The sequence below is a fragment of the Microcaecilia unicolor genome, chromosome 1, assembly GCF_901765095.1.
Source record: "Microcaecilia unicolor chromosome 1, aMicUni1.1, whole genome shotgun sequence".
NCBI lineage: Eukaryota > Metazoa > Chordata > Amphibia > Gymnophiona > Siphonopidae > Microcaecilia > Microcaecilia unicolor.
Window position 1 is genome coordinate 646,400,711 of NC_044031.1, and position 26,726 is coordinate 646,427,436.

Below are 26,726 nucleotides of genomic sequence, written 5' to 3' on the forward strand. Positions count from 1 at the left end.
GACCGTATTATCGAAACAAAAAATGGATGCCCATCTTGTTTCGATAATATGGGTTTCCCTGCCCCTTTGCTGGGACGTCCTGCGAGGACGTCCTCAGGAAAACGTAGGCTCCCCTTTAGATTATGCACCTCTATACTTTCTCATCCACTTCGCCCAGTCTAAAGACTGTCCTATACTATCTGTCTCCTTGGGTGCTGAAAACGCTTTTGACCAGGTGGAGTGGAAATATTTGTTTTCTGTACTTAGACAATTTGGTTTCTGTTATGGGTAAAGAAGAGTTTAAGCTTTCAGCATATGCTGATGATATCATGTTATATCTCACTAAACCACAGGCATTTTGAAGGCACTTATTCAGCTAATTTCTGAATTTTCAGTGTTATCCGGTTACAAAATCAAGTGAGATAAAACTGAGTTAATGCCTTTAAATGATGCCTGTATTCCTTTCACTATATCTGGTTATCCCCTCAAATGGGTAGTCTCCTCTATTAAATATTTGGGTGGGTTTTTTGATAGGAACCTCCATACCACTATCAAAATCAACTCTGATAAAATTATTGCAAAAGTTGAAAATTCCCTCTCATCTTGGTCTCCACTTAACTTTACATGGTGGGGCAGGCTTGACACTATCAAAATGATGACAGTAACTAAAATTACATATATCCTGAGCATGATTCCTCTCCTTTTTCCTAGTTCTTTCTATAAAAGTTTGGAAAAATCACTAACTTTTTAGGGAATCTTAAGTCTCCCAGAATCTCCTTAGGCAAGTTGAAATTATCTAAATTGGAAGGTGGGGTAAGATTTCCTGATCTCCTAACATACCATAAAGCTTTCATTATTAGTCAGGGCTTAGAATGGATTACTTCTTTCAACATGACTTCTCTACCTAGATGGCAAATCTTTGAACAATCTATTATAAATCCATTAATACACTCTCATCTAATAGGCATGCATCTTCCTAAAAATATTGCCTCTAATCCAATTATTAACATCACTCATAAATTAATATCTTCTTTTGATAAACAATTATGCATACCTTGGTTTACTACCATACACATGCCTATATGGAATAATTCCAAATTTATAATCAATAAAAAAACAGATCTCCTGGTCACAATGGCAATGTATAGGTGTATGGGATCTCAGTAATTTCATTGATTTAAATAATCATACCTGGAAACCATTCTCTACTATGAAAGCTGAATTTTCCTTATTAGATTCTCAATTCTATCAATGGTTACAACTTAGTTCAATGCTAAAAAAAAAAACAACTTACAAGTTCAAAAATACCTCATACACATAAGTACATAAGTACATAAGTAGTGCCATACTGGGAAAGACCAAAGGTCCATCTAGCCCAGCATCCTGTCACCGACAGTGGCCAATCCAGGTCAAGGGCACCTGGCACGCTCCCCAAACGTAAAAACATTCCAGACAAGTTATACCTAAAAATGCGGAATTTTTCCAAGTCCATTTAATAGCGGTCTATGGACTTGTCCTTTAGGAATCTATCTAACCCCTTTTTAAACTCCGTCAAGCTAACCGCCCGTACCACGTTCTCCGGCAATGAATTCCAGAGTCTAATTACACGTTGGGTGAAGAAAAATTTTCTCCGATTCGTTTTAAATTTACCACACTGTAGCTTCAACTCATGCCCTCTAGTCCTAGTATTTTTGGATAGCGTGAACCTGAGCTCATTGATATATCCAGGCAACTTCAATCCACTAGACATGTTGCATCTCATTTATATAAATTTATTCTAAATAAATCTCCTATTAAATGTATAGGTCTACGTAAATGCTGGGAAGAGGATATCCAACAACCTATTACAGATAAAGAGTGGGAAGTATGGAGTTCACAGTTTAAATGTTCTAAATCCTCATCGACAATACAATCTCTTTATTTTTTTACACATAGGTCTTTATGGACACCTCTCAAGTCACACATGATTGACCCTTCTATCTCCAAATTGTATTGTTCCTGTCAATCCCAACAATGCACTATTAAACATATTACATTTGATTGTATATGTATTCAAACGTTTTGGTAGACCATTTGGTCCGTATTAGTAGATATATTCCATCTTTCTGGTCCAATATTATATAAATATGTGATACTTAAAGATCAATGTTTTAGAACCACTTTAAAGATCAATGAATGTGCACTTATTAATACCACGATGACTTTAGCTTTGGAAAGTTCTGCAACAAGTTACTTGTCAAGAATGGTGGAATTTGTTATTTCAAACTTATAAATATGAAACATATTTTGCCAAAAAATCACTTTGTTTTGCCTGGTATAAAGAAAAGTGGTCTCCTTTGTTATCTTATTTTAAAGATGTAAAATGAGAAGGTTCCTTATATGTACATATTCTCTTGTACTACATGCATGAATCACACTTTGTTATATATCCTTTTTTATCTTCCTCTTCTTTCTGTACTTTCAATGTTAAATTAAATTATATATTGTAATGCGATTGTTGACACTAATGTTTTTCTTGTAACAAAAATCAATAAAAATACTAAGACTTAAAAAACTGACGAGCACTTTTCCAAATCTCACAGTTCATTTTTGTCAGTTTTGAGATATGTAATTAATTTCATTCATCAAGGCAACATTCCTTTACTGTAGCTTATTCCTGTGCCAAAACTCACAAAGGGGGTCTTTTATAAATACGCACTAGCGTTTTTAGTGCAAATACACTAAATGCTAAGATGCCCACAGTAATATAATGGGCATCTTAGCATTTAGCGCACACTAATTTTTAGCATGCACTTAAAAAGCTAGTGTGCCTTTGTAAAAGAAGCCCTAAGTCCTTTGTGTTGTGTTGAAACTCAGTCCAAAAGCTGCTGCCTATTTTTCTGCTGTTGGTGGACTAAGGGGCCCTTTTACTAAGCCGCGTAGGTGCCTACACACGCCTAATTCGTGTCAATTTTCAGTTACCGCCTGGCTACTGCGTGGTCCTTGTGGTAATTTCATTTTTTACGCACGTCCGCTACGCATGCTGGAAAATATTTTAATTTTTGTCACGCAGGCAGTAATCAGGTGGTAATCGGCATTTTACATGCGTAGACCGTTACTGCCCGGTTACCGTGTGAGACCTTACTACTAGGTCAATAGCTGGCGGTAAGGTCTTAGACCCAAAACGGACGCGCGGCAATTTTCATTTTGCTGAAAATGTACGTGCAGCAAAATGAAAATTGCCGTGCATCCATTTTGGGTTTGAGACCTTACCGCCAGCCATTGACCTAGTGGTAAGGTCTCACGCGGTAACCGGGCGGTAATGGTCTACGCGCGTAGAATGATAATTACTGCCCAATTACCGCCCACGCACCAGAAAGTAAAAATATTTTCTGGAACGCGTAGAGGGCGCTCATCAAAAATGAAATTACTGCAAGGGCCACATGGTATCCAGGCAGTAACTCAAAATTGATACCCGTTGGGCGCGTGTAGGCACCTACGCAGCTTAGTAAAATGACCCCTATGTTTACAGCAGAAAGTATATGACATGTGGATATCAAAAGTAGTGTCAAGCTTGCTGCATATTTTGAATTTGTAATCCGACTGATTTTCTGATATGTTGGAAGGATTAATGGTAACAAGGTCATGTTTATGTTATTTTTCTTGTGCAGAAAGTTTGACAATTTCAATAATTTATCTAAAAATAAAGTTATGCTCCCCAATGTAGGTTTGACATTCATTTGTCTGAACGTATAAATCTAGTTTAGATGCCTTGTGCTGAAAATCCGTCCTAATTTCCTAACTTTTTTAACCAACCGAAATCTGTCAAATTTAGGAGTTTAGTGAAATATTGAGCATAAATTTACGAACTCAGCCCTAGTAAATTTTCAAAGAGACCAATGTAGGAGCCTAAATTTCAAAGTTAGGAACATGTACCCTTTGAAAATCAACCTTACTTTTTTATAGTATTGCTGATGAATGAGTTTTACAGTTTTCCCATGAAAATGATTTGATTTCTCTCTTATAATAGGGAGAAAATATAGCTCTAAGAAGGAAGAGGAATTTCGAAGAATAACTTGGGAAACCAACTGGCAAAAAGTCCAGAAACACAACCAACTGGCCGACCAAGGAAAGAAAAGTTACTGGATGAAAATGAACCATTTTGCAGACAAGGTAAGACTGGTAGGTTTAGGACACTGAGAATCCCTGCAGAACAATATACCTTCTGAAGAATCCAGATGAAAAACACTGAAATTCAACTGAGCAAGTTGCAAACATATTTCATAAGGTAAGGTTATCATGTGCCTGACACATGTTATTATTATCTCTCTATATAAAACGCACCTCCAACGTTCTAATGAAGCCTCCACAAGTCCCAACATTCTAACTGCATGGTGGTGAAACCACAATTTGCCCATGAGTGTTTGCCCCGCCCTCACGTCAAACGTGATGACGTCGAGGGCGGAGCAATGGCACTCAACCAATTGCAGAGGCAGACATCGATATACACCGCTTGTTTCCCTACTCCTCTCCCTGCCTACGAAACAACTCACAGAGCCCCCCTGGCACAACACCCAAGCCCCTCCGCGCTGGCGCATCACACAAGTCCTCCCCCCCGGCGCAACACCCAAGCACCTCCCCCCGCCCTACCAGAACAAAATACCTACTGACCAAACGTCTCCGCAAACTAACACGAGTTGCCTACCATTCGAAACACCCCCCCGCGCATCACAAAAGCACCCCCCCACACCCAAAGAACATCAACACCCCCGCTCCACACACACACACGTCCCATCCCGTTCAAGGCCCCTCACGAGTTCAAAACTCCCCCATCCCTCCGATTTCAACACACCCCCTCAAGTCAGAAGCTGCTCTACAAATAGCCTCCACCATCAGGAGACAGAGGATCAGCTGGGCAGGAGAGCCCTCCGTAGGCTAATTCTCTGGAGGGGGAGGAGTCAGGCCACAAACTCCAATCACGACAAAGCAGGAGGCGGGGAGAAAATGGCCACACTCCGGGACCAAGCAGACCAGCCGAGAACGGATTAACCCGGGCGCGAAACATGCAACCCAAAGACCCGAAGACAAGGCACGGAACATCCTCGGAGCTCTGGCTCTGCCAAGATGGCTGGCGCTCCTCTCTGAACCACGAAGGAGAGACCCGGGACATCTTCGGAGCGCCGCCTCTGCCAAAATGCCTGACGCTCCACTCCCGACGGCCAGGCCCACACGGAGGGGCCCTTAACGCGGAGGAGAAGACAGCAGTCACCGAGTAACGACAGCGCCAGCTAGGTCCCGCGCATTCCACGGGGACGTCACGCATATGGCGTCCTCTGAGACCTTTCTGCCTTCTAATTTCATTCACTTGCTTCCCATGCTGCCAGGACTCACATGAGTCCACCTACATGCGCACTGCAAGTTTCATTTTTGCTTTCCCTTCCCGTTTACCTTACAGACACTTCCTCATCCAAAGAGCTCACGACGACCCTGAAAGGCAGAGGGAGGGGTGGAGGTGACCCTAAAAAGAGGAGGGAGGGGTGGCAGATGACCCTAATGGAGGAGGGAGGGGAGAATGACCGTAAATGGAGGAGGGGGGTGAACGACCCTAAAAGGAGGAGGGAAGGACAGGGGAGAGGAGAGGGGGGAAGAGAGGGGGGAGGAAGAGGGGGAGGGGGGCTCCTGCCACACACTCTCACTCTCACACACAAACTCTCACTCTCACACACACAGTCTCACTCTATGACACACACACACACACTCGCACATTCACTCTGTCTCTCTCTCACACAGTCACTCTCACACACTCTCTCTCAAACATATACACTTAGAGGACAACCTTGCTAGCGCCCGTTTCATTTGTGTCAGAAACGGGCCTTTTTTACTAGTTATTATTAATTTAGACTTTGCTCACACCTTTTTCAGTAGTAGCTCAAAGTGAGTTATATTCAGGTACACTGGATATTTCTCTGTCCCAGGCGGGCTTACAATCTAAGTTTGTACCTGAGGCAATAGAGAGTTAAGTGATTTGCCCAAGATCATAAGGAACAGCAGTGGGATTTGAACCGGCCACCTCTGCTTACTAAGGAGACCTTTTACTAAGCCGCGTAAGTGTCTATGCGCGCCCAACGTGTGCCAAAATGGAGTTACCGCCCGACTACCATGTAGTTCTTGCAGTAATTTAATTTTTGGGGTGCGTCCAATACGCACGTCTAAAAAATATTTTTTATTTTTCGGCGAACATAACAGACGCGCCAAGTGGCATTTGGGCTCGTAGGCCATTACTGCCTGGATTCTTTATCGTTAGGTCAATGGCTGGCGGTAAGGTCTCAGACCCAAAATGGACGCACGGCAATTTTGATTTTGCTGCACGTCCGTTTTCGGCAAAAAAGGCATTTTTTGTAGGTGTGCTGAAAAATAATTGTGCACATGCCCAAAACACGCATCTACACTACTGTGAGCCATTTTTCGGCGCACCTTAGTAAAAGGACCCCTTAGTTGGTTAGCATAATGAATATCTCTAAGTTGCCGTTCCACCTAACCCACCTCCTAGTCAGTTAGGGGATTGCTTATCAGAGGAAATATTCAGTGGCATTACCTGGTTAAGTGCTGCTGAATATCGTTGCCCGGCTAGCTCAGCATAAATCAACTGGGGAGGAGCCTCTCCTGCCCAGTTAAACCCTTTTGAATATCAACAGCTGAGTTTCACCTCTGAGCGGAAACTTTAAGAGCTGCCCCAAATCCTGCCAATTTTACATTGATAACTGACCATTTAGCACTTTAATGGGCAGAATTAACTGTTTAAGTAGAAGCAATCAGTGCTGATGCCAACCAAGTGCTTTTAAATATCAACCTAATCTTGGGTTATCGGACTGTTTGTATGTAGAAGTTTTCAGTTGTCTTCTGTGCTCTTAACATGAGCCAACTTTTGAAAATGATTGGGGGTGCTGAACTCAGGAACTCTCACAACAAATGTCCCCTCACCCAGAAAAATGGAAAAAATAAAGTACATTTCATTGTGAGTTTTTTTTTTTTTGTTACATTTGTACCTTGTGCTTTCCCACTCATGGCAGGCTCAATGCGGCTTACATGGGGCAATGGAGGTTTTAAGTGACTTCCCAGAGTCACAAGGAGCTGCCTGTGCCTGAAGTGGGAATTGAACTCAGTTCCTCAGTTCCCCAGGACAAAAGTCCACCACCCTAACCACTAGGCCACTCCTCCACTCTGCCAACCTGTATCTAAATGTCAAGAGCAAGACAGGTAATGTGGGCATGGGGCAGACTCACCTGCCCAAATCAAAAGCTAAAAGTCCTGCCAGTCGCTTCTCCTTCCCACCAGCCAATATCATACTCTCTGTTTCTTCCTTCAGCCCACCCACAGCACTTTTCCCCCAACCAGTTTTCACCAGTCTCACTCTACTCTTAACCCATCTATCCCACACTCTCTCTTTCCCCCATTCTTTCGCTTTCCCCTAATTTCTTCTTCCTCTTCTCTCCCCCTTGTCCTCTTTTCACCCTTCTTACTCCTCTGTACTTTTTAATTTTTTCTACTCATGCACAGTCATAATTTGATGTTTTATATTTGGGGGCAGGGAGTTAAATAGCTCTCTGCAGGGCCACCGAGGGGGGGGGGGCAAATTCCCCAGGCCCAGGCCTCCAAGGGGGAGCCTGGCACCAGGGTCTCTCTCTCTCCTGCTCCTGACGGGACCCGGGAGATCGTGTCCCAACAGGATCTGGAGGCTGGGGAGGACCTGGAAGAACAGACACAGCATCTGCCGCATTGCCTTCCATTGCAGCTGCTTTTCCCCTCAGGCTGCCTAAGAAAAAAAGCAGCCGCAGGAAAAGGCCATGCGGCAGAAGGAAGAACAGCAGCACTGGAGAACTCTTCTGCTGGTGGGGCCTTGGGATCCCCGCCAGCCAAGGTACCCATGGCAGGCGGCAGCAGCGATCGAGCGATCGGGGAGGGTGGGGCAGCGGTTCCTGAGGGGGCCTGGTGGCAGCAACGATCCTTGGGAGGACTGGCGGCAACGGCAACAACGATCCTGGGGGGGGCCGGCAATGGTGATGATTCTGGGGAGGAGGCCCGGCAGCGGCGACAATCCTGGGGGGGAGGCCCGGCAGCGGTGACAATCCTGGGGGGGGGGGGGGAGGCCCGGCAGCGGTGACGATCCTGGAGGGGGTGGGGTGGTAGCGGCCTTGCCCCTTACCCGGCTCAGTCTCTCGGCAGACCTGGCTCTCTGCCTGCTCCACTCCCTATATCTTTTTAGCCTGCTCTGCTTCTCGCTTCCTCTTGATCCAGCCTTCTATTTACCTCCACTCCCCAGTGAGCTCCAATGACCTCTCCCCTAACCAGTTGCCCTCTCATGCAAGTTTGGCTCACCCGTCCCTTCACTGCTTTTTCTTCTCTGCAGGCGAGACTTCTTTCTTTCATTGATAGGTTTAACTAATTTCTCAGTTTGTGACTCAGGCTTGGATTGTTTCTCTGGCATCGGGTATATCCCTGTTTTCTAAGACTGGTCCTGCTTCCCCATTCCCTGTACTGTAGCACTTCTCGGGGTATTCACAGATTCACCCCCTGCTGCCACATTAGATTCTTTGTTACATGTCCACTCTGAGCCCTGGAAGCCCAGCAAGGATCACAGCTTGAAACCTATTCTATTCTTTTCATATTTTTATATTCCGCTAACATCAAAATAGACTATAAGCGGATTACATCTTAAAATTCCTACATTCCAGGAAATATACAGAATTATTAGAGATCAGATTATATGCCGACTGGGAGAACATGTTTTAGTAGCCCAGGGCATAGGAGCATGCACTCATACTAAGTCACTTTGCTCTGGTCTGCCTGCATGATATTGCTCCAGTAGCTATGGAACAAGTATCCGATTCAGGGAGCCCAGCCAAGAGCTGGAAGGTGGCTTCAGAGTTTTACCAAGACCAAAGATGGGAGAAAGGATTCAGCAACTAAGCAGGAGGAAAGCCAGGAAGCTTAAACAGGAAACACATAAAAGTCTGTAAGACAATATGCCCTTTGTTCTCCTCCCCCCACCTAAACTTTGCTAATGGTCTCCTGTCACCTCTTTCTACTGTTGCTCCAATGCTACTTTTTTAGCTCAGCGCACCATCTAAGCTCACCATTTCTACCTCCTGTGGGATATAATGGGGGGAACAATACTTTTATTATTTATGAAAACTGAAACACCTTAATTCAACTCCTAACCAAAGCCCCTCTCAATATCAGTACTGCTAAGAAAAAGTCATTTTCAAAATGGAATTTTTCAGTTCATGATATTGTATGCTACCACAACTTCTTCTCATTTCCCTATCCTGCTAATAAAATGCCTTATTTACCCCAGTGTCTGCAAGGCTGAACTAAAAAGCAGATACCAGCAGCCACCCAAAACTGACCCAGCCCAATTAGTAATATTACATCTCCCATCCACTGATACTTGGGCTTGCTCAGTTGCAGGGAGCAGCTGATATTTTTCAGCTTTGGGTGCTTATGACTTGAATCTATCTTCTTTCTTTGCTTATTCTTGACTCTTTTCCTAACCGCACTCCTTCTGCAACTTCCATCCCTCTCTTCCCCCATTAGGGCCAGATTCAGTAAATGGCGCTGAAAAATAGGTGCTGGGAAAAATCAGCACTGTCCTATAATGGGTGCTCCAGGAATCCTAAAATGGATTTCCACTGGGTGAGAGGACTTATGACAGCTGAAACTTGGTATAAATCCTGGCACACAAGTTGGGCATGGATCCCCAGAATTCTGTAACATTGTATGCATCTTTTGAGAATGCCCTTGACTTATTCATGCCCCTCCCATGGCCACGTCCTCTTTTGGTTTGTGTGCTATGGGATTTGAGTGACAAGGCTTATGAAATAGTATGTACCCAGATGTGCACGCAACACCTAATGGTGCCAATTAATATTTATTGATCTTTAGCGTCCAATTCTTAATGTTAATTGGCTCATTAATCAACTAGTTTATGTGTACATCTCAGGGGAGCGGATATTTGGGTGCTGATAGAATTGAAAAATGAACTGGTGGAACTATTGTTAGCAATATGTAATTTATTGTTAAAATCAAGTGTGGTACCAGAAGATTGGAGGGTAGCCCATGTAACGCCATTATTTGAAAAAGGTTCTAAAGGGGATCTGGGAAATTAAAGACCAGTGAGCCTGACGTCGGTGCCAGGCAAAGTGGTAGAGACTATTATAAAGAACAAAATTACAGCGCATATTCAACAGCATGGATTAATGAGACAAAGCCAACATGGATTTAGTGAAGGGAAATCTTGCCTCACCAATCTACTACATTTCTTTGAAGGGGTGAAAAAACATGTGGATAAAGACGAGACAGTTGATATTGTGTTATCTGGATTTTCAAAAGGCTTTTGACAAAGTATCACATGAAAGAGTCCAGAAGAAATTGGAGAGTCATGGAATAGGAGGTAGTGGCCTATTGTGGATTAGAAACTAGTTAAAGAATAGAAAACAGAGTATTTATTTATTTATTGCATTTGTATCCCACATTTTCCCACCGTATGGCAGGTTCAATGTGGCTTACGTGTTGCTAAAAAGGTGGTTACAAAATTTAAGTAGGGTTAAATTTGAGTAGGGTTAAATGGTCAGTATTCTCAATGAAGACAGGTAGATAGTGGGGTTCCCCATGGGTCTGTGCTTTTTAACATATTTATAAATGATCTAGAGATGGGAGTAACTAGTGAAGTAATTAAATTTGCTGACGACACAAAGTTATTCAAAGTTGTTAAATTGCAAGAGGATTGTGAAAAATTACAAGAGGACCTTACGAGACTGGGAGACTGGGCGTCTAAATGGCAGATGATGTTTAATGTGAACAAGTGCAAAATGATGCATGTAGGAAAGAGGAACCCGAACTATAGCTACGTAATGCAAGGTTCCACGTTGGAGTCACTGACCAAGAAAGAGATCTCGACGTTGAAACCCTCTGCTCAGTGTGCTGCGGCGGCTAAGAAAGCAAATAGAATGTTAGGTATTATTAGGAAAGGAATGGAAAACAAAAATGAGGATGTTATAATGCCTTTGTATTGGTCCATGCTGCAAACACACCTCGAATATTGTGTTCAATTCTGGTCGCCGCATCTCAAAAAAGATATAGTGGAATTAGAAAAGGTACAGAGAAGGGCGATGAAAATGATAAAGGTGATGGGATGACTTCCTTATGAGGAAAGGCTGAAGCGTCTATGGCTCTTCAGCTTGGAGAAAAGACGGCTTGAGGGGAGATATGATAGAGGTCTATAAAATTATGAGTGGAGTGGAACGGGTAGACGTGAATTGTTTGTTTACTCTGTCCAAAAATACTAGGACTAGGGGGCATGCGATGAAGCTGCAATACGAATCGGAGAAAATGTTTCTTCACTCAACGAGTAATTAAACTCTGGAATTCATTGCCAGAGAATGTGGTAAAGGCGGTTAGCATAGTGGGGTTTAAAAAAGGTCTGGACGGCTGAAAAGTCCATATACCATTATTAAATTGACTTGGGGAAAATCCACTGCTTATTTCTGGGATAAGCAGTATAAAATGTATTGAACTTTTTCAGGATCTTGCCAGGTATTTGTGACCTGGATTGGCCACTGTTGGAAACAGGATGCTGGGCTTGATGGACGTTTGGTCTGTCCCAGTGTGGCAATACTTACGTAAGTTTATTGGTACCATATAGTCTGGAGCTGTGCCATTTAGTATTTGAAAGATAAAGGTACATAATTTGAAGGTGATTCTCATTTTGATGGGAAGCCAGAGTAATTTGATTAATAAAGGGGGGGGGGCACTTTTAAAACGAGATATTTTATATATGAAACCTGGCTGCAGTGTTTTGAGCTGTTTGGAGTTTTTTTCAACAGGTACTCCTCACAGCCAGCATACATGGCATTACAATAATCAAATTGGGATAATGTTAATGATTGTACCAATAGTCTAAATGTTTCTGAGAAATAGTTTTTGGTTCCTCACCTCCCTCCTCCTGACCTCACAGCAGTATTATATCTTCTAACCAGTACTCCTTTCACAGCTAACCTCCTTTTTCCAGTCCCTCTGCCAGCAGCTCTTTCACACCTCTTATTGGTCCTCTGTTCTCTCTCAGACCTTTCTTTCCACTCCCTGCCTCTCTATTAATTCCTCATTCCTTTCCCAGTGCCTCTCTCAGCGGCACTTCTCCCCCTCCCCCCCCCCTCTCTCTCTCTATGGCTGATCAAAGGAGGGACTTGGAGGAGGGAAGGAGTTTATCTGACCCTACACTGCAGTTCTTCTCTATTATCCCATTAGCTCATTGGCCAGATAGTCCTTATCCAGCCAAAAGGCTGCAGGGAGAGGCAAGAGCAGGTGCTGAGGAGACACCAACCTTGCTTCTTGCTTACCCTGCAACCCATTGGTCAGACTTTCCTTAGTTAGCCAAAAGGTTGCAGAGGGAGGTGGGAGAAGTAGACACCAGCCCACGGCTGCCAGGTGGGCAGTTTTCCCGCCCAATTGGGCGGTTTTCCGTGAACCGCTGCAGGAAATTTTTGTCCGCTGCGGGTCGCGGTTTTTTGGGCTATTTTGGGGGGGTTTTCCGCTGTTTTTTGTGCGGTTTTTCGGGCCGCAGGGGGCGGGGCTAATGACGTTTTGCGCGGGGTTGATGACGTTTTGGGCGGGGGTGATGACGGAGGAGGCGGGGTTGATGACGGCAGGGGTGGAGCTGATGATGGCGGAGGCGGGGTTGATGATGGCGGGGGCGGGGTGTGAACGTTTTGGGCGGGTTTGGGAACCGGGTAACTGGCAACACTGCACCAGCCTGAGGCTTCCTGCAGCTGCTTGCTTTTAGTTTTACCCCCTGCAGTTCCACAGCGTGCCCTGAAGCTTATCTCACTCTTTCATTTTCTTTATTTCAATCTTGGGTTCAAAAAAGAAAATTTAGGTATCCTCTCTCTCATTCCCTCCTTCTCATAACACAATCATACTGGTTTATCTCTTTAACCCATTCCATTCTCCCTCCTTCGTTCTGTACTTCCTGCTTCTCCTACCACAATCAATAGTATGATATATCATTGTAAACAGAGAATACACCTGATCAATACCTAATTTAGACATTAGCTTTTACTCCAAGTTTTACTTGGCACAACTGCCTGCAACTAAATTTAGTCACAAGGACGAGTGCTCAGTGTATTCCATAAACCACATGAAACTGTAGGCTTATTCTATAAAGTATTCGTAAATTTAAGCATATTCTGTTTTGGCACCAATTTTTTAGTCCATAATGTCACTCACACTATCTTTCATTTTCTGTTTCTTTCTCAGTGCTTCCACTAAAGATGGCCAGCGAGAAAATTTTCGTTTCATGTTGTTTTCCATGTTGTTTGAGGGAAATTCTGTTTTGTGTGGATCCGCCCCTCCTTATGTCATCACGAGAAATGACACAAAAAATGTTCTGGCCCTCTTCCTGTAGCCCCTTCACAATTCAAGCCCACTTCCTTTTGTCTCCTTCCCATTCCCACCCCTTACGACATCTATCTCCGCATGGGACCCCCCTCCAACTCTCTGCAGGTCCCTCTATTGCAAGACCCTCAGGGATTGAAGTAGGCCCGAGGGTCTGCAAGGGGAGGTTCAGGAGTTGAAAGGAGTGGTCACAGGGAGGGGGCCAGAAACAGGGGGCTTAGATCATGGGAGGGGGGAGCTGATATCTCAGGAGGGCTGTTGTTGCCAAACCTGTTGTTGACATTTCCTAACTCAAACCTAGTTTTTCCTTGTCAGCATCTCATTGCTTGCACTCTCTTTGCCCTTTTCTTACAAAATTATTTCATTTTTTAGAGTGAAAATGAACTAAAAAGGATGGACTGCTTACATCTTCCGCCACGTGAGGAGAGAAAGTTTAAAAACTACCAGGATGAGAAGTATCGAGCCTTGCCCCCAAATGTTGATTGGAGAGAAAAGAAGTGTGTCACAGCTGTCAAGAACCAAGAAGCCTGTGGCTCCTGCTGGGCTTTCGCCACGGTAAAGATGATTTAACTCTCCCAGAACATGGCTCTTTCAATCCTTAAATATTCAGTGATTTCAGAACAGGAAGAAAAGGATGCAAGGTATGAAGGAGGGTTGAGAGAATGGACTGGGGGAAGGAGAGGTGGAGGTAACAGAAATCTGACATCATATATCATTCAAATTATCACCAAAGGCATGTTGGAATAAAACAATCTTGAAAGTCTGGTTTCCATGCCTACCTTATGCCAGTTATGGTTCTGGTCTAAGTATGAGCACCTAAATGCAGCAGGGACACATATAATATACAGTATTCTGTAACTTACCTGTGTAAGCAGAAGTCCCATCTGTGTCCTGCCCATGCTCTTTCCTTGTGTACGTCCCTTTGCAAAAACATTTATGTTTGTACCTGCTATGCAAATTAAGCAGACATTTGCAGAGTAGCACTCAGGCAGAATATTGGCACATACGCCTATATATGTCAGTAATGTGTGTTTAAATGTGAGCAACTGGCTTATAGACTTGCCTTTTATGTGTTTAGTTTGGTAGAGAGGAGATAACAGTGCCCTGAGATCAAGCCCCACATTATCCATGGCTCATCAGTGATTGTTGATAGTGAATTAGAACTGGGGACTGCCTTACTAACACATCCACTGTCTAATCACAATCCAGCCATGCTGAGTGCTAAAGCGGAAACACCATTACAGTGAGGGTGGTAAGGAAACTAGGGATGGGCAGAAAATTTTCATTTTGGAGTTGATATTCAGACTGTGGGAGGCAACCTGGCTAACTCCTGCAGTTAATGCCGGGCCTTTTCCAGTTTATTTTTGGCCACTGTAAACTTAGCCGGCTAAGTCAATATTCAGCGCTGGCTGGCTAAGTTCATAGCGGCCAAAGATAGGCCTGGTATTTGCGTAGCCTGATTTGGCCACAAAACATAGCCAGCCAGCATTTGAATATTCGACGCTAGCCGGTTATATCACATGATATAATCTATTAGCTGCTATGCTCTGATGCCAAATATTAGCGGGGAATAGCTAGCTATCCCCCACTGAGTATTCGCGAATAGCCAGTTAAGTGCTATTTAACCAGCCAGGAACCTTTCCTGGCTGGTTAAATAGTACTGAATATTTATTTATTTATTTATGACATTTATACCCCACGTTAACTCGAAATAGACTCAAGTTCAACGTGGCTTACAAACAATAAAGTGAATAAAACATAATAATGTACAGAATGTAACACAAATTATCTAGTGATTTGTGTTGTTTCACATGCCATTTCTGAGAATGCTTATTTTAGTCATTTTCATTTGGCAATTTTTTTTGTCACAGGAACAGTCATGTAGTGTGTACTCTTTTGAAAGCGTGCACACTATTTGGAAAAAGAGCACACAATGGTTCACGTATTCGCAATGGTGCACTATTGGAAAAGAGTGTATCCTTTTCCCATTATTAGCAAACATATACACACACACACGTTTGTGTTTTTCTACTCATTTTTGTTTTTTAATGGCATGCAGTGACATGAAATATTTGTTGACATTGCAAAAACACAGTCCATCCCTAAAGGAAACAACACTTTTAAAAATAATTTGCTATATAAGAGTGCTGGTATTTGCACACCTGCCTTTTCAAGGTCATTTTGAATAACACATTGTACGGATGGTTCATAGACAAAAAAAAATGGATTCATTTTCAGACGTTTTCTTGGTTATTTGGATTATTTGCAACAGGATAATACCTTGAAATTACATTTTCCAGATATGAAACAGATAAGATCTAAGAAAAGGATGGTTCAATCTTTTCAGTATCAGGCTGCTTTTTTGTTGAACTCTTTGCCGCTAGATATTAGGTTAACAACTGAGTATTTGAGGGGTTTTTTTTGGAGTAAATTGAAGGCTTGTCTGTTTAAGAATCACCTTGGAATATAAGTTGTTTTTATTGTTTTACTCCCTTTAAATCTTTTGATCTATATATCCTAGGGATGCCTAGTTTAATCTTTTGTGATCCACATAAAAATTAAATGGTAGATTGTGGGATGTAAGTTTTTATATGTATGGAATTATCAAGCAGGTTTCAGGAAGGAGCACGGCACAGAGTTACTGCATACAGTATTACAGGCATCATCAAATCTCAACGCACAAAAGGTGTTGAAATATGACATAAATCTTCCAGAATCCAGTTCCGTCATTAAACTTGGACAAGCATTCCGATGAGAAGAAGGAATGGGTGAAATTCCATTTGTACCACAACAAAGGAGGCAACAAAATTGCAAAAGAATTTTAAAAACCTCTTCAAGGAATTAGATCAGCAGGGGGAGAAACAACGATTGGCAAATGCATAAGTAGAGTGGGAATTACAAAGTGTTACTCCAGGAACCATTCATTGATCAAAACCGGACACATGAATGGTTAAGGCAGTGCATTGTTTCTAGCAAAACAGGTGCTGGTACTCAAATGCTAGGCCACCCTTCAGGGGTGGGGTGATCGCCCCACAATAGCTAGGTCCCCTGCAACCAGTCACAGAATCTATGACAAGGCAGAACTGGTGTGTAGAGCCTGAGCTTTTTCATTAAAACTTGGGGTCCATAGGTCAATTTTAGCAGACAATGGAAAAGGTGCCGGTACTCAGTACCCCCAAGTACCCCCTCAAAAAAAGCCCTGGGTTAAGGAGTGGTGAATTAAAACCTAAGGATGAACACATCTCAAGAAAGATATAGTGGCATTAGAAAAGGTACAGAGAAGGGTAACAAAAATGATAAAGGGGATGGGAGGACTTCTCTAAGAAGTAGTGGACATCTGAGAGCTCAGGCACTGAGCCCTATAGATTTGTGGTAGTGGACATCTTAGAGCCTTATAGATATGTGATGGCAGGGTCTTCAACTGACATTTTTTCAAAAATGGAAGAATTTGGAAGTACGGCATCATCATCATTTCCTTATTCCAAACTTTATTCCAAATTTTCAAACTAATAGTGCTCAACACGTTTTACAACAGATTTGAATCTTTATCAAAATTGGGAAATGTTTGTTTTATTAGGGGTCTCTCTAAATCAGTGCAATCATCGTTTTGAAGTCACACCTCATCTTTTCTTTTCTTTTCCCAGGTGGGTACGATAGAATCTCGATACTGTATCAAATATGGACCACTCGTGGAACTGAGCGAGCAGCAGCTGGTGGATTGTAGCTATGAAAATGGCGGCTGTTGTGGTGGATTTCCCGATGCTGCACTTGATTATGTACTAGATAATGGCCTGATGAAAAGTTCCAGCTACAAATACAAAGGATATGTGAGTACTCTTTCATAACCAATGCGTAATAAAATTACAGTCTGATGAAACTTGACTAGTGTTAATGGAAGGCGTCAAGCTGACAATAGTGCAAACTGATCTCCAGGTGAAGACAGAAAGTATTGTAAACCTCTTTCACCTCCAGGTAAGGGGGCACGTTGGAGAGTTGCTGGTGCTACCATGCAACCCCTACGGCCCCCGGAGTTCTTCAAGTCGGAGGGAGAGACATTTTTCAAGGCAGTTAAGGATACGAATCTCCTTTGTATCTCTAGAAATAAAGATACATTCACAATGATTTGGGTTGTTCCAAAATTAATGGTTTACAGAACCTTTTTTTTTTACTTGACACTTTCTAATCACATCCTTAGGAGAATAGACAAAATTCAAGAAGGCCACATGCACATTGCAATTGTAACAATTAAAAGCACTGTGCATAGCAGAGGGCCCTTGAACACATGCATGTGCTTAAAGCCTACCTCATCCAGTTTGCTTTGGAGGGGCAAGATATGTACTGCTTTTCAATGCAGCAGGGCAGCCTGGCAGAATTAAATGGGAATGTAAATATTAGGGGGTGGGGTGGGTTAACTTAGGAATAACATCAGGAAGTACTTTTTCACAGAGAGAGTTGTAGATACCTGGAATACCCTCTCGCTGGAAGTGGCGGAGATGAAAACAGTAACGTGGGATAAACACTAAAGGATCCTATATGGAAAAAGAATAGAATCAAAACAAACTTAGCGGTGCTTAGATGGCAACTCTAGTAATTAGGAAATAAGGCCAATTCCAGGCAGATTTCTACAGTCAGTATCCTGATCATGCCTGAACAGGCCTGGATGGGTTGGAGTGGGGCTTCAACAGTAAGTCCAGTAGTTGGGGAATACAACCAGTGCTGAGCAGATCTCTAAGGTCTATGCTCCAAAAATGGCAAGGACAGATGAAGATCACATATGCATATGTAATATCTCATTATACCATATGCTATGACTTTAGCTTGTTGGGCAGAATGTCATTTACTATGTTAGAGGTCTTTTTACAAAGCGGCAGTAATCCCAATGCGGGCTTACTGCACACTATTCTGGGACTACCGCCGGCCCAATGCAGCCACCAGCGGTAGTTCTAGGGCGAGTGCGCGCCATTTCCAGAGAAAAAATAAACCTGGTGGTAATTGGGCATCGCTGCACACTGCTAGGTTACCGAGGGAGCCCTTACCACCATTTCAATGGGTGGCGGTAAGTGCTCCCCACCGCATGGCCATGCGGTAAGAGTTATCTTATTGGACATTTTGGGGGGGCTTTTTACTGGCTGCAGTAAAAAGGGCCCTGGAGCATGGGAAAAACAGCACCCGCTGCTACTGCAAGGCCCTTTTTCCTGCAACTTAGTGAAAGGACCCCTTACTGTGTTACAGTGGCGTAGACACGGGTGGGCCTGGGTTTCCCGGGGCCCACCCAAAATTTCTTCTCCCTTAGTGTGGCTGCAGTAGTATTCTTTAATGCGAGGATGCAAGCTGCATAACACAAAAGTGCAAGGGGGCATTCACAGGGGAGGGGCATGGGCAGAGCTACATTTTACACGTGTAGCTTATAGAATACTGCTATTTATGTACTAAAGTGCTATATATAGGTTGCACATTTATGCCTGCCATTCATACCTAAATGTAGGTTCATAAATGATGATTTACGCTACTATTCTGTAATGGAATTTGAGTGCCAAGATTCTCTTGTAGAATTCAAGCACCGCACACTGGATTTAGGCACCTAACTTTGGCACTATTCATTGAATAGTGTTTGTCATCTCATCTCATCTCATCTCAAAGAAAGATATGGTAGAACTAAAAGGGAACAGAGAAGAGCATCATTACATTGCATGCAAAGCTTAAAGCCTACAGATACCAAAATAGTCCACTGCAGGTAATGATAAGATAGAAATAATTGAACCATTTCTTCAAGAAAGCTAACAAAGTTGCTAAATAATTTTAAAAGAAAAGCAAAATAATCAAAACAATAATATCATTTAGCTCCAGATACAACATATGTACAAAATAGGAAAATCTTAAGCAACCTTGTAAAGACTGAGTAATTTCTGATTTTTCTGAGTTCAAGTGGTAAACAATTCCATAAAGAGAGAGCCTGATACAAAAAAGATGATGACAAAAATTTTACAGACTTGACTTTCTTCACAGTAGGATAACATAATAAAACTTGATCATGCAAATGGACAGATTTAACAGTGATGGAATGGCTTCCCTATGAGAAAATACTTTCCCCCCTGTTTACAAAGCCACGCTAGCAGCTGTTGGTGCGGAAATGCAGACACAGCCTTTTCACTTTGAATGGGCTGTGTCGGCATTGCTGCGCGACTTTTACCACTTCAGGCTAGAGAAAATACACTTCAGAAGGAATATGATTCATAAAACCATAAATAGTTTAGGAAAAGTTAATGCATAACAGTAGGGCTAGGGAGCCACCCATACAATTCACCAGTAGTGAATTAGGAACAAGTTAAGAAAGTATTTTTTAAGCCAATGCATAATTAGGCTTGGAATTTGTTGCTGAAGACATGGTCAAAGATAGTATACATTTTTTAAAGTTTTTAGAGTTGGTCTTATGACTGAGAATAGTGCTTCTGATACAGTAATTCAGGTAAATGACTTTGAATATTGACCTGGCTAATTTTGTGAGACTTAATTTCTAAGCATTTAGGTAGACTAGGCAAGGAAGCAGACTACGCTATGGACTGCAACATCCCTAGGAAAAGCATGACTACAAGTATAGAGATGCAATGGGGTGAAATGTGATATGGCTTAACCTTTCCTTAACACTGTTTTCTGTTGCTGATTCTCATTGCAAGAGCCGAGCATATTCTCCCTTGCTAATATTTTCTCTCCACAGGGCAGTGAATGTCGATACAAACATCGTCAAGCCCTGGCACTGAACTCTTCTAAATTCTATAATTTGGCTACAGAAGACAACATTGCATCTGCATTGGCTTCTGATGGACCTATGTCTATAACATTTGCTGTACATCCTAACTTCCAACTCTACGACAGAGGTCAGAGTTTTGCATTTCTTATTAGACTGTGCTCTGTTCAGATGTTGTAGAAGGTAGAGGAGATGAGGTACTGTGAAAAAGCAGGAAATCTCTCTATATCACAGAGCTCTGGTTACTGCTGCAAGTCACATGGTTCCACAAATGATGTCAAAATGATTCTTCACTTCATGCGCATTGTCACTTTAATTCAGATGTTCTGCAGAGGATGATAAACTGAGCTGGACAAGTTCTGAGGGTGACATTAACAGCAAATGCCAGAGAAAAACAAGTCTGTCCCCCATAGGAAGCAGTAACTTCCAGCCACCACTACAACTAATAATTTTTAAAGCACTAAATTAATTTAGTTTAATGTACATATTTTCAGAAAACAAAATCTAGACATATTCAGTGCTGCACAGGCACAAGTAAGAGGCGACCCTTTCTCTATAGAGCTTACAGTCTAGTCAAGACAAACATTCATGACAAATAAGAATTTACATGTGTTTATTCTGGAAACTCTCTGGGATAATTTTATGAAAAGGCTTTTTCACATGTTTTTACTTTTATATGCAGGTAAATGGCCTCTTATAAAATAACCCCACCCCCGCCTGTATGCAACTCAGGCATAGGTGTATTAAATTTCACATTCTTTATACAGTGCAAATTTGAAAAACTGAGATCATATTCCACATACCCTGGCTTAGGAGTGAGGTTCTTTATTGTCATGGTATTTGCAAAACTAACCCATTTGGAGACATTGCCATTGATAAATCATAGCAGGTATGACAACGAAAGGAGGGAGAAATTAAAAAAAAAGGCGGGCTTTGTAAATCCGCATAGAAACATACAGAGAAAAATAAAGACAGATAAAGATCATATGGCCTATCCAGTCTACTCATCCATGTCATCTACTCTCCCTATCACTCCCTTAGAGATCCTATTTATTTATTTATTTATTTATAACAGCATTTATATCCTACGATTTTCCAAAATGAATTGGTCCAATGTGGCTAACAAATTTTAAAGTAAGAACATGTTAGATAGCATCATTTGTGTTATATCCAGGAATGCGGTGTGCAGCAAATGGGTGGGGGGTGATGATTCTTAGTCTCGGATATGTAGTGTTGTTCTCAAGGAGGAATTTCCAGAACAGAAAAGCTTTGAGATGTTTACGAAATTCTAGGTAGTGGGACGTGTATCTGAGGTCCTTAGGAAGAGAGTTCCATTATTTGGTATGTATGAGAACTCTGTTGAATGGACAGACCTGTATACAAGTTTCTGACAGTTTGGGTAGAGTAGGGTTAGGTAATTTTACTGGGTATGTCCCTGGAGGGCTCACACTCTAAGCTTGTACCTGAGGCAATGGAGGGTTAGGTGACTTGCCCAAGATCACAAGGAGCAGCAGTGGGAATTGAAATGGGCTCCTCTGGATATCAAGACTGGTGCTCTAACCACTAGGCCACTCCTCCACTCCAGCATTGTTGTCATGTAGGTTGTGAATTGTTTGAGGAAGAGGGTTAGGGCTTCTATCATCATGTAATTTGGGCATATACCAACATGCAATATGATGTAGAGAATCTTGTTATCATGTGACGGACTTCCTCCTGTTTGGGTTTGTTGAATGTAAGCCACACTCTTTCAGCAGCAATGACTTCATTGTGGTTGTTCAGTTCCTCGATGAAGGACTCCAATTCTGTTCCATTGTTCATGAGTGTCACGGTTGTGGCCGTGCCCTTATGTCCAGACCTACTGTTTCTCTGTATCTAGCTGTGTGACCTCTCCAGTCTGCCTTTTTTCCTGTTGTTGTTCTTTCTGTTAGCCAAGCCTCACTTTGGTGTCCCTGAAGCAAAGCCTCACTTTGGTCTCCCTGCTTCTGCTTAATTTCCTACTTGAGACATCATCAGCCTACTCCTATAGAAAAGGTGATTACGACAAAATGAGAAAAATGGTGAAAAAAAGACTGAAAGGAGCAACTCGCAGAGTAAAAAACTTGCATCAGGCGTGGATGCTGTTTAAAAACACCATCCTGGAGGTTCAGGACAAGTATATTCCACGTATTAGAAAAAAGGGAAAAAAGACTAAACGTCAGCCGGCGTGGCTAAACAGTAAGATAAAGGAAATCATTAGAGCCAAAAAACAATCCTTCAGAAAGTGGAGAAGAGAACCAACTGAAAGTAACAGGATAGATCATAAGGAATGCCAAGCCAAATGCAAAGCGGAGATAAGGAGGGCAAAAAAGGACTTTGAGAAGAAATTAGCGTTGGAAGCAAAAATACATAGTAAACATTTTTTTAGATACATTAAAAGCAGGAAACCGGCCAAAGAGTCGGTTGGGCCGCTGGACGAAAATGGTGTTAAAGGGGCGATCAAGGAGGACAAAGCCGTAGCGGAGAAATTAAATGAATTCTTTGCTTCGGTCTTCACCGAGGAGGATTTGGGGGGGACACCGGTGCCGGAAAGAATATTTGAAGCGGGGGAGTCGGAGAAACTAAACAAATTCTCTGTAACCTTGGAGGATGTAATGGGTCAGTTCAGCAAGCTGAAGAGTAGTAAATCACCGGGACCTGATGGTATTCATCCCAGAGTATTAATAGAACTAAAAAATGAACTTGCGGAGCTACTGTTAGAAATATGCAATCTGTCCCTAAAATCGAGTGTAGTACCGGAAGACTGGAGGGTAGCCAATGTTACTCCGATTTTTAAGAAGGGTTCCAGAGGAGATCCGGGAAATTATAGACCGGTGAGTCTGACGTCGGTGCCGGGCAAGATGGTGGAGGCTATTATTAAGAATAAAATTGCAGAGCATATACAAAAACATGGACTGATGAGACAAAGTCAGCACGGATTTAGTGAAGGGAAGTCTTGCCTCACCAATCTAATGCATTTTTTTGAGGGGGTAAGCAAACATGTGGACAATGGGGAGCCGGTTGATATTGTATATCTGGATTTTCAGAAGGCGTTTGACAAAGTGCCGCACGAAAGACTCCTGAAGAAATTGCAGAGTCATGGAATCGGAGGTAGGGTATTATTATGGATTAAGAACTGGTTGAAAGATAGGAAGCAGAGAGTAGGATTGCGTGGCCAGTATTCTCAGTGGAGGAGGGTAGTTAGTGGGGTCCCGCAGGGGTCTGTGCTGGGTCCGTTGCTTTTTAATGTATTTATAAATGACCTAGAGATGGGAATAACTAGTGAGGTAATTAAATTCGCCGATGACACAAAATTATTCAGGGTCGTCAAGTCGCAGGAGGAATGTGAACGATTACAGGAGGACCTTGCGAGACTGGGAGAATGGGCGTGCAAGTGGCAGATGAAGTTCAATGTTGACAAGTGCAAAGTGATGCATGTGGGTAAGAGGAACCCGAATTATAGCTACGTCTTGCAAGGTTCCGCGTTAGGAGTTACGGATCAAGAAAGGGATCTGGGTGTCGTCGTCGATGATACGCTGAAACCTTCTGCTCAGTGTGCTGCTGCGGCTAGGAAAGCGAATAGAATGTTGAGTGTTATTAGGAAGGGTATGGAGTCCAGGTGTGCGGATGTTATAATGCCGTTGTATCGCTCCATGGTGCGACCGCACCTGGAGTATTGTGTTCAGTACTGGTCTCCGTATCTCAAAAAAGATATAGTAGAATTGGAAAAGGTACAGCGAAGGGCGACGAAAAAGATAGTGGGGATGGGACGACTTTCCTACGAAGAGAGGCTGAGAAGGCTAGGGCTTTTCAGCTTGGAGAAGAGACGGCTGAGGGGAGATATGATAGAAGTGTATAAAATAATGAGTGGAATGGATCGGGTGGATGTGAAGCGACTGTTCACGCTATCCAAAAATACTAGGACTAGAGGGCATGAGTTGAAGCTACAGTGTGGTAAATTTAAAACGAATCGGAGAAAATTTTTCTTCACCCAACGTGTAATTAGACTCTGGAATTCGTTGCCGGAGAACGTGGTACGGGCGGTTAGCTTGACGGAGTTTAAAAAGGGGTTAGATAGATTCCTAAAGGACAAGTCCATAGACCGCTATTAAATGGACTTGGAAAAATTCCGCATTTTTAGGTATAACTTGTCTGGAATGTTTTTACGTTTGGGGAGCGTGCCAGGTGCCCTTGACCTGGATTGGCCACTGTCGGTGACAGGATGCTGGGCTAGATGGACCTTTGGTCTTTCCCAGTATGGCACTACTTATGTACTTATGTACTTATGACCCAGGGAGCTTTCCTGCGTGGCCTTTTCAACAGGTCTATTTTTCCCTTTTTTTTTGTTGTACTGTTGTTTGATTCTGAGGGAACTGGTCTTCTTGTTAAGCTGTGTCTCTGGGCACTGCCCTGAGCCTTGTGTGTGTGATATTGGTTTGAATCTGTATGGATTACTTTCCGGTTAGGTTTGCTCTTAAGCAAAGTCCTCTTCTGTTTCTCTGTGTGTGTTGTTCTAGTTTGAATCTGTATGGATTGCATGCCTGCTAACTTAGCTCCCAAGCAAAGCCCTGTTCTGTTTTTCTGTGTGTGTGGTTCTGGTTTGTACCTGAATAGATTCCTTCCTTGTTATCTAGGCTCTCCAGCATAAGCCTGTTCTGTTTCCTTGTGTGGTTTCCCTTGTTACCTTTCTCTGTTCAGAGAGCCGGTTGTTGTTTTCCTTGATTATCTTGCTTACGTGCAGCTGTGTGTGCTCTGTCTCTGCCTGCCTTTTCCTTACCTGGCTGTGGGTGCTGGCTGAGTTCTGGTAAAAACATTGTTTGTTTTTCCCTTTGTTTTCTTTAAACATTTGACTGCAGTGTAAGCCCTGCTTCTTTCTGATGTGTTTTAGAAGCAGCCTTTCCCTTTAGCCTGCTTTAACTCTTTGTCTGCTGTGTTTGTCTCCTGATTCTTGTGAGCATTGCTCCTTATCTGATTTGTGTATGTAAAGGCAGATTTGCCTGTTTGCTTGCTTTGCCCTTTGTCTCTAGTGTCTGATATTTGACTCTGTGGCACAGCCTTGTGCATTCCTATAAATGGCTTCCCTTTATCCTTGAGTGCTGTGTGACACAGCCTTGTGTATTCTTGTGAGTGGGTTCCCTTTACCCTTGAGTGCTGTATGGTACAGCCTAGAGTGTTCCTATGAGTGGCTTCCCTATACCCTTGAGTGCTGCCTGGCCAGCCTTGTGTATTCCTATGAGCGGCTTCCTTTTTTTCCTTGAGTGCCTGGTGGCACACCCTTGAATATTCCTTTGAGTGGCTTCCCTCTTCCCTGAGTGCTGTATGGTACAGCTTAGAATGTTCCTTCATGAGTGGCTTCCCTTATCCTTGAATGCTGTGTGGCATAGCCGTGAGTGTTCCTTTGTGTGGCCTTGCCTTGAGGTTTTCCTGTGTGCTTTCTGTTTGAGTTCTCTCTGTGAGGTTTCTGGTTGTGTTTGAGTGGGCTGCTTTTTCTTTTAGCTGTGACTACTAGCGCAGCCTTGAGTGGTCTCTTTATGTGGCACGACTGGGCCGTTCTTCCGTTTAGCTGTGTCTACTAGCACAGTCCTGTGCATCCTCTCTGTTTGATTCTGTTTGAGTGGATGGTTCTTCTGTTTGCTGTAACTACTAGCTCAGCCTTGAGCTGCCTCTCTGTGTGGCACAAGTGGACAGCTCTTCTGTTTAGCTGGGACTACTAGCTCAGCCTTGAGCTACCTCTCTCTGTGATTTCTGTTTGACTTGGTTAGGATTATTTGTTTATAGCTGTGGTTCTAGCACAGCCCTGAGTGTCCTCTCTGTTTGGTTCTGTTTGTGTTTGAGTGGGTGGTTCTTCTGTTTAGCTGTGACTACTAACTCAGCCTTGAGCTGCCTCTCTGTTTGACATGGGTGGACAGTTCTTCCGTTTAGCTGGGACTACTAACTCAGTCCTGAGCTACCTCTCTGTGTGATGTCTTTTTGACTTGGTTACGACTATTCATTTATAGCTGGGGTTCTAAGCCCAGTCCTGTGCTGCCTTCCTGTGTGGTTTTCTTATCTTTTACTTGTGATTTCTACCATGTGAGTCTAAGTGGGGTTGGTTGTCTTTTCCTCTTCAGTTTCTTTGTGCCATTGTGTAGGGTTTTTTGACCCCTTGTTTGTGGCTCTGTTTAGTGCAGTGTGTGTGCACTGCTTGAGTAGTACTTGCTCAAGAGATTCTGTTCTGTTTCTTTTCCCTTCCCTCTGGTATGATTCGGTTTCAGTTCAGCTGTGAGACCCATAATCTTGGACTCTGTATGAGTGGGTTCCAGATCGGCCTTGCGGCCCGCCTGAGTGGTCTATCTCCCTTTTCTGGTGGTGCTTGTTGCTTGTCTTGAGTGTGTCCTATTTGCCATGTCTGGTATCTTGTTTGTATTCAATGCCTGGTTCGCCTCTGCTCTGCGCCTCCCCAGAGGACTGTAGGGGTATTTCCCTGTGATCTTACATAAGCTGGTCTTGGCCTATACAAGCCTATGACATCTTGGTACAATAAGATGGCTGCTACAACCCTCTGACCTGCACATCTCTG

The 26,726-nt window shown here is 43.0% G+C and overlaps 1 protein-coding gene across 2 annotated transcripts in view; it reads left to right on the forward strand.

Annotated features, from left to right (window-relative positions):
* LOC115482548 (cathepsin S-like) overlaps positions 1-26,726 on the forward strand; it is a 39,386-nt gene that overhangs the window by 5,389 nt on the left and 7,271 nt on the right. For both annotated transcript variants that reach the window (XM_030222425.1, XM_030222433.1), the window contains exons 3-6: positions 3,989-4,131; positions 13,780-13,962; positions 17,052-17,234; positions 20,123-20,282. In XM_030222425.1, coding sequence (XP_030078285.1) covers positions 3,989-4,131; positions 13,780-13,962; positions 17,052-17,234; positions 20,123-20,282 — 669 coding nt within the window. The remainder of the gene's footprint in view (positions 1-3,988; positions 4,132-13,779; positions 13,963-17,051; positions 17,235-20,122; positions 20,283-26,726) is intronic.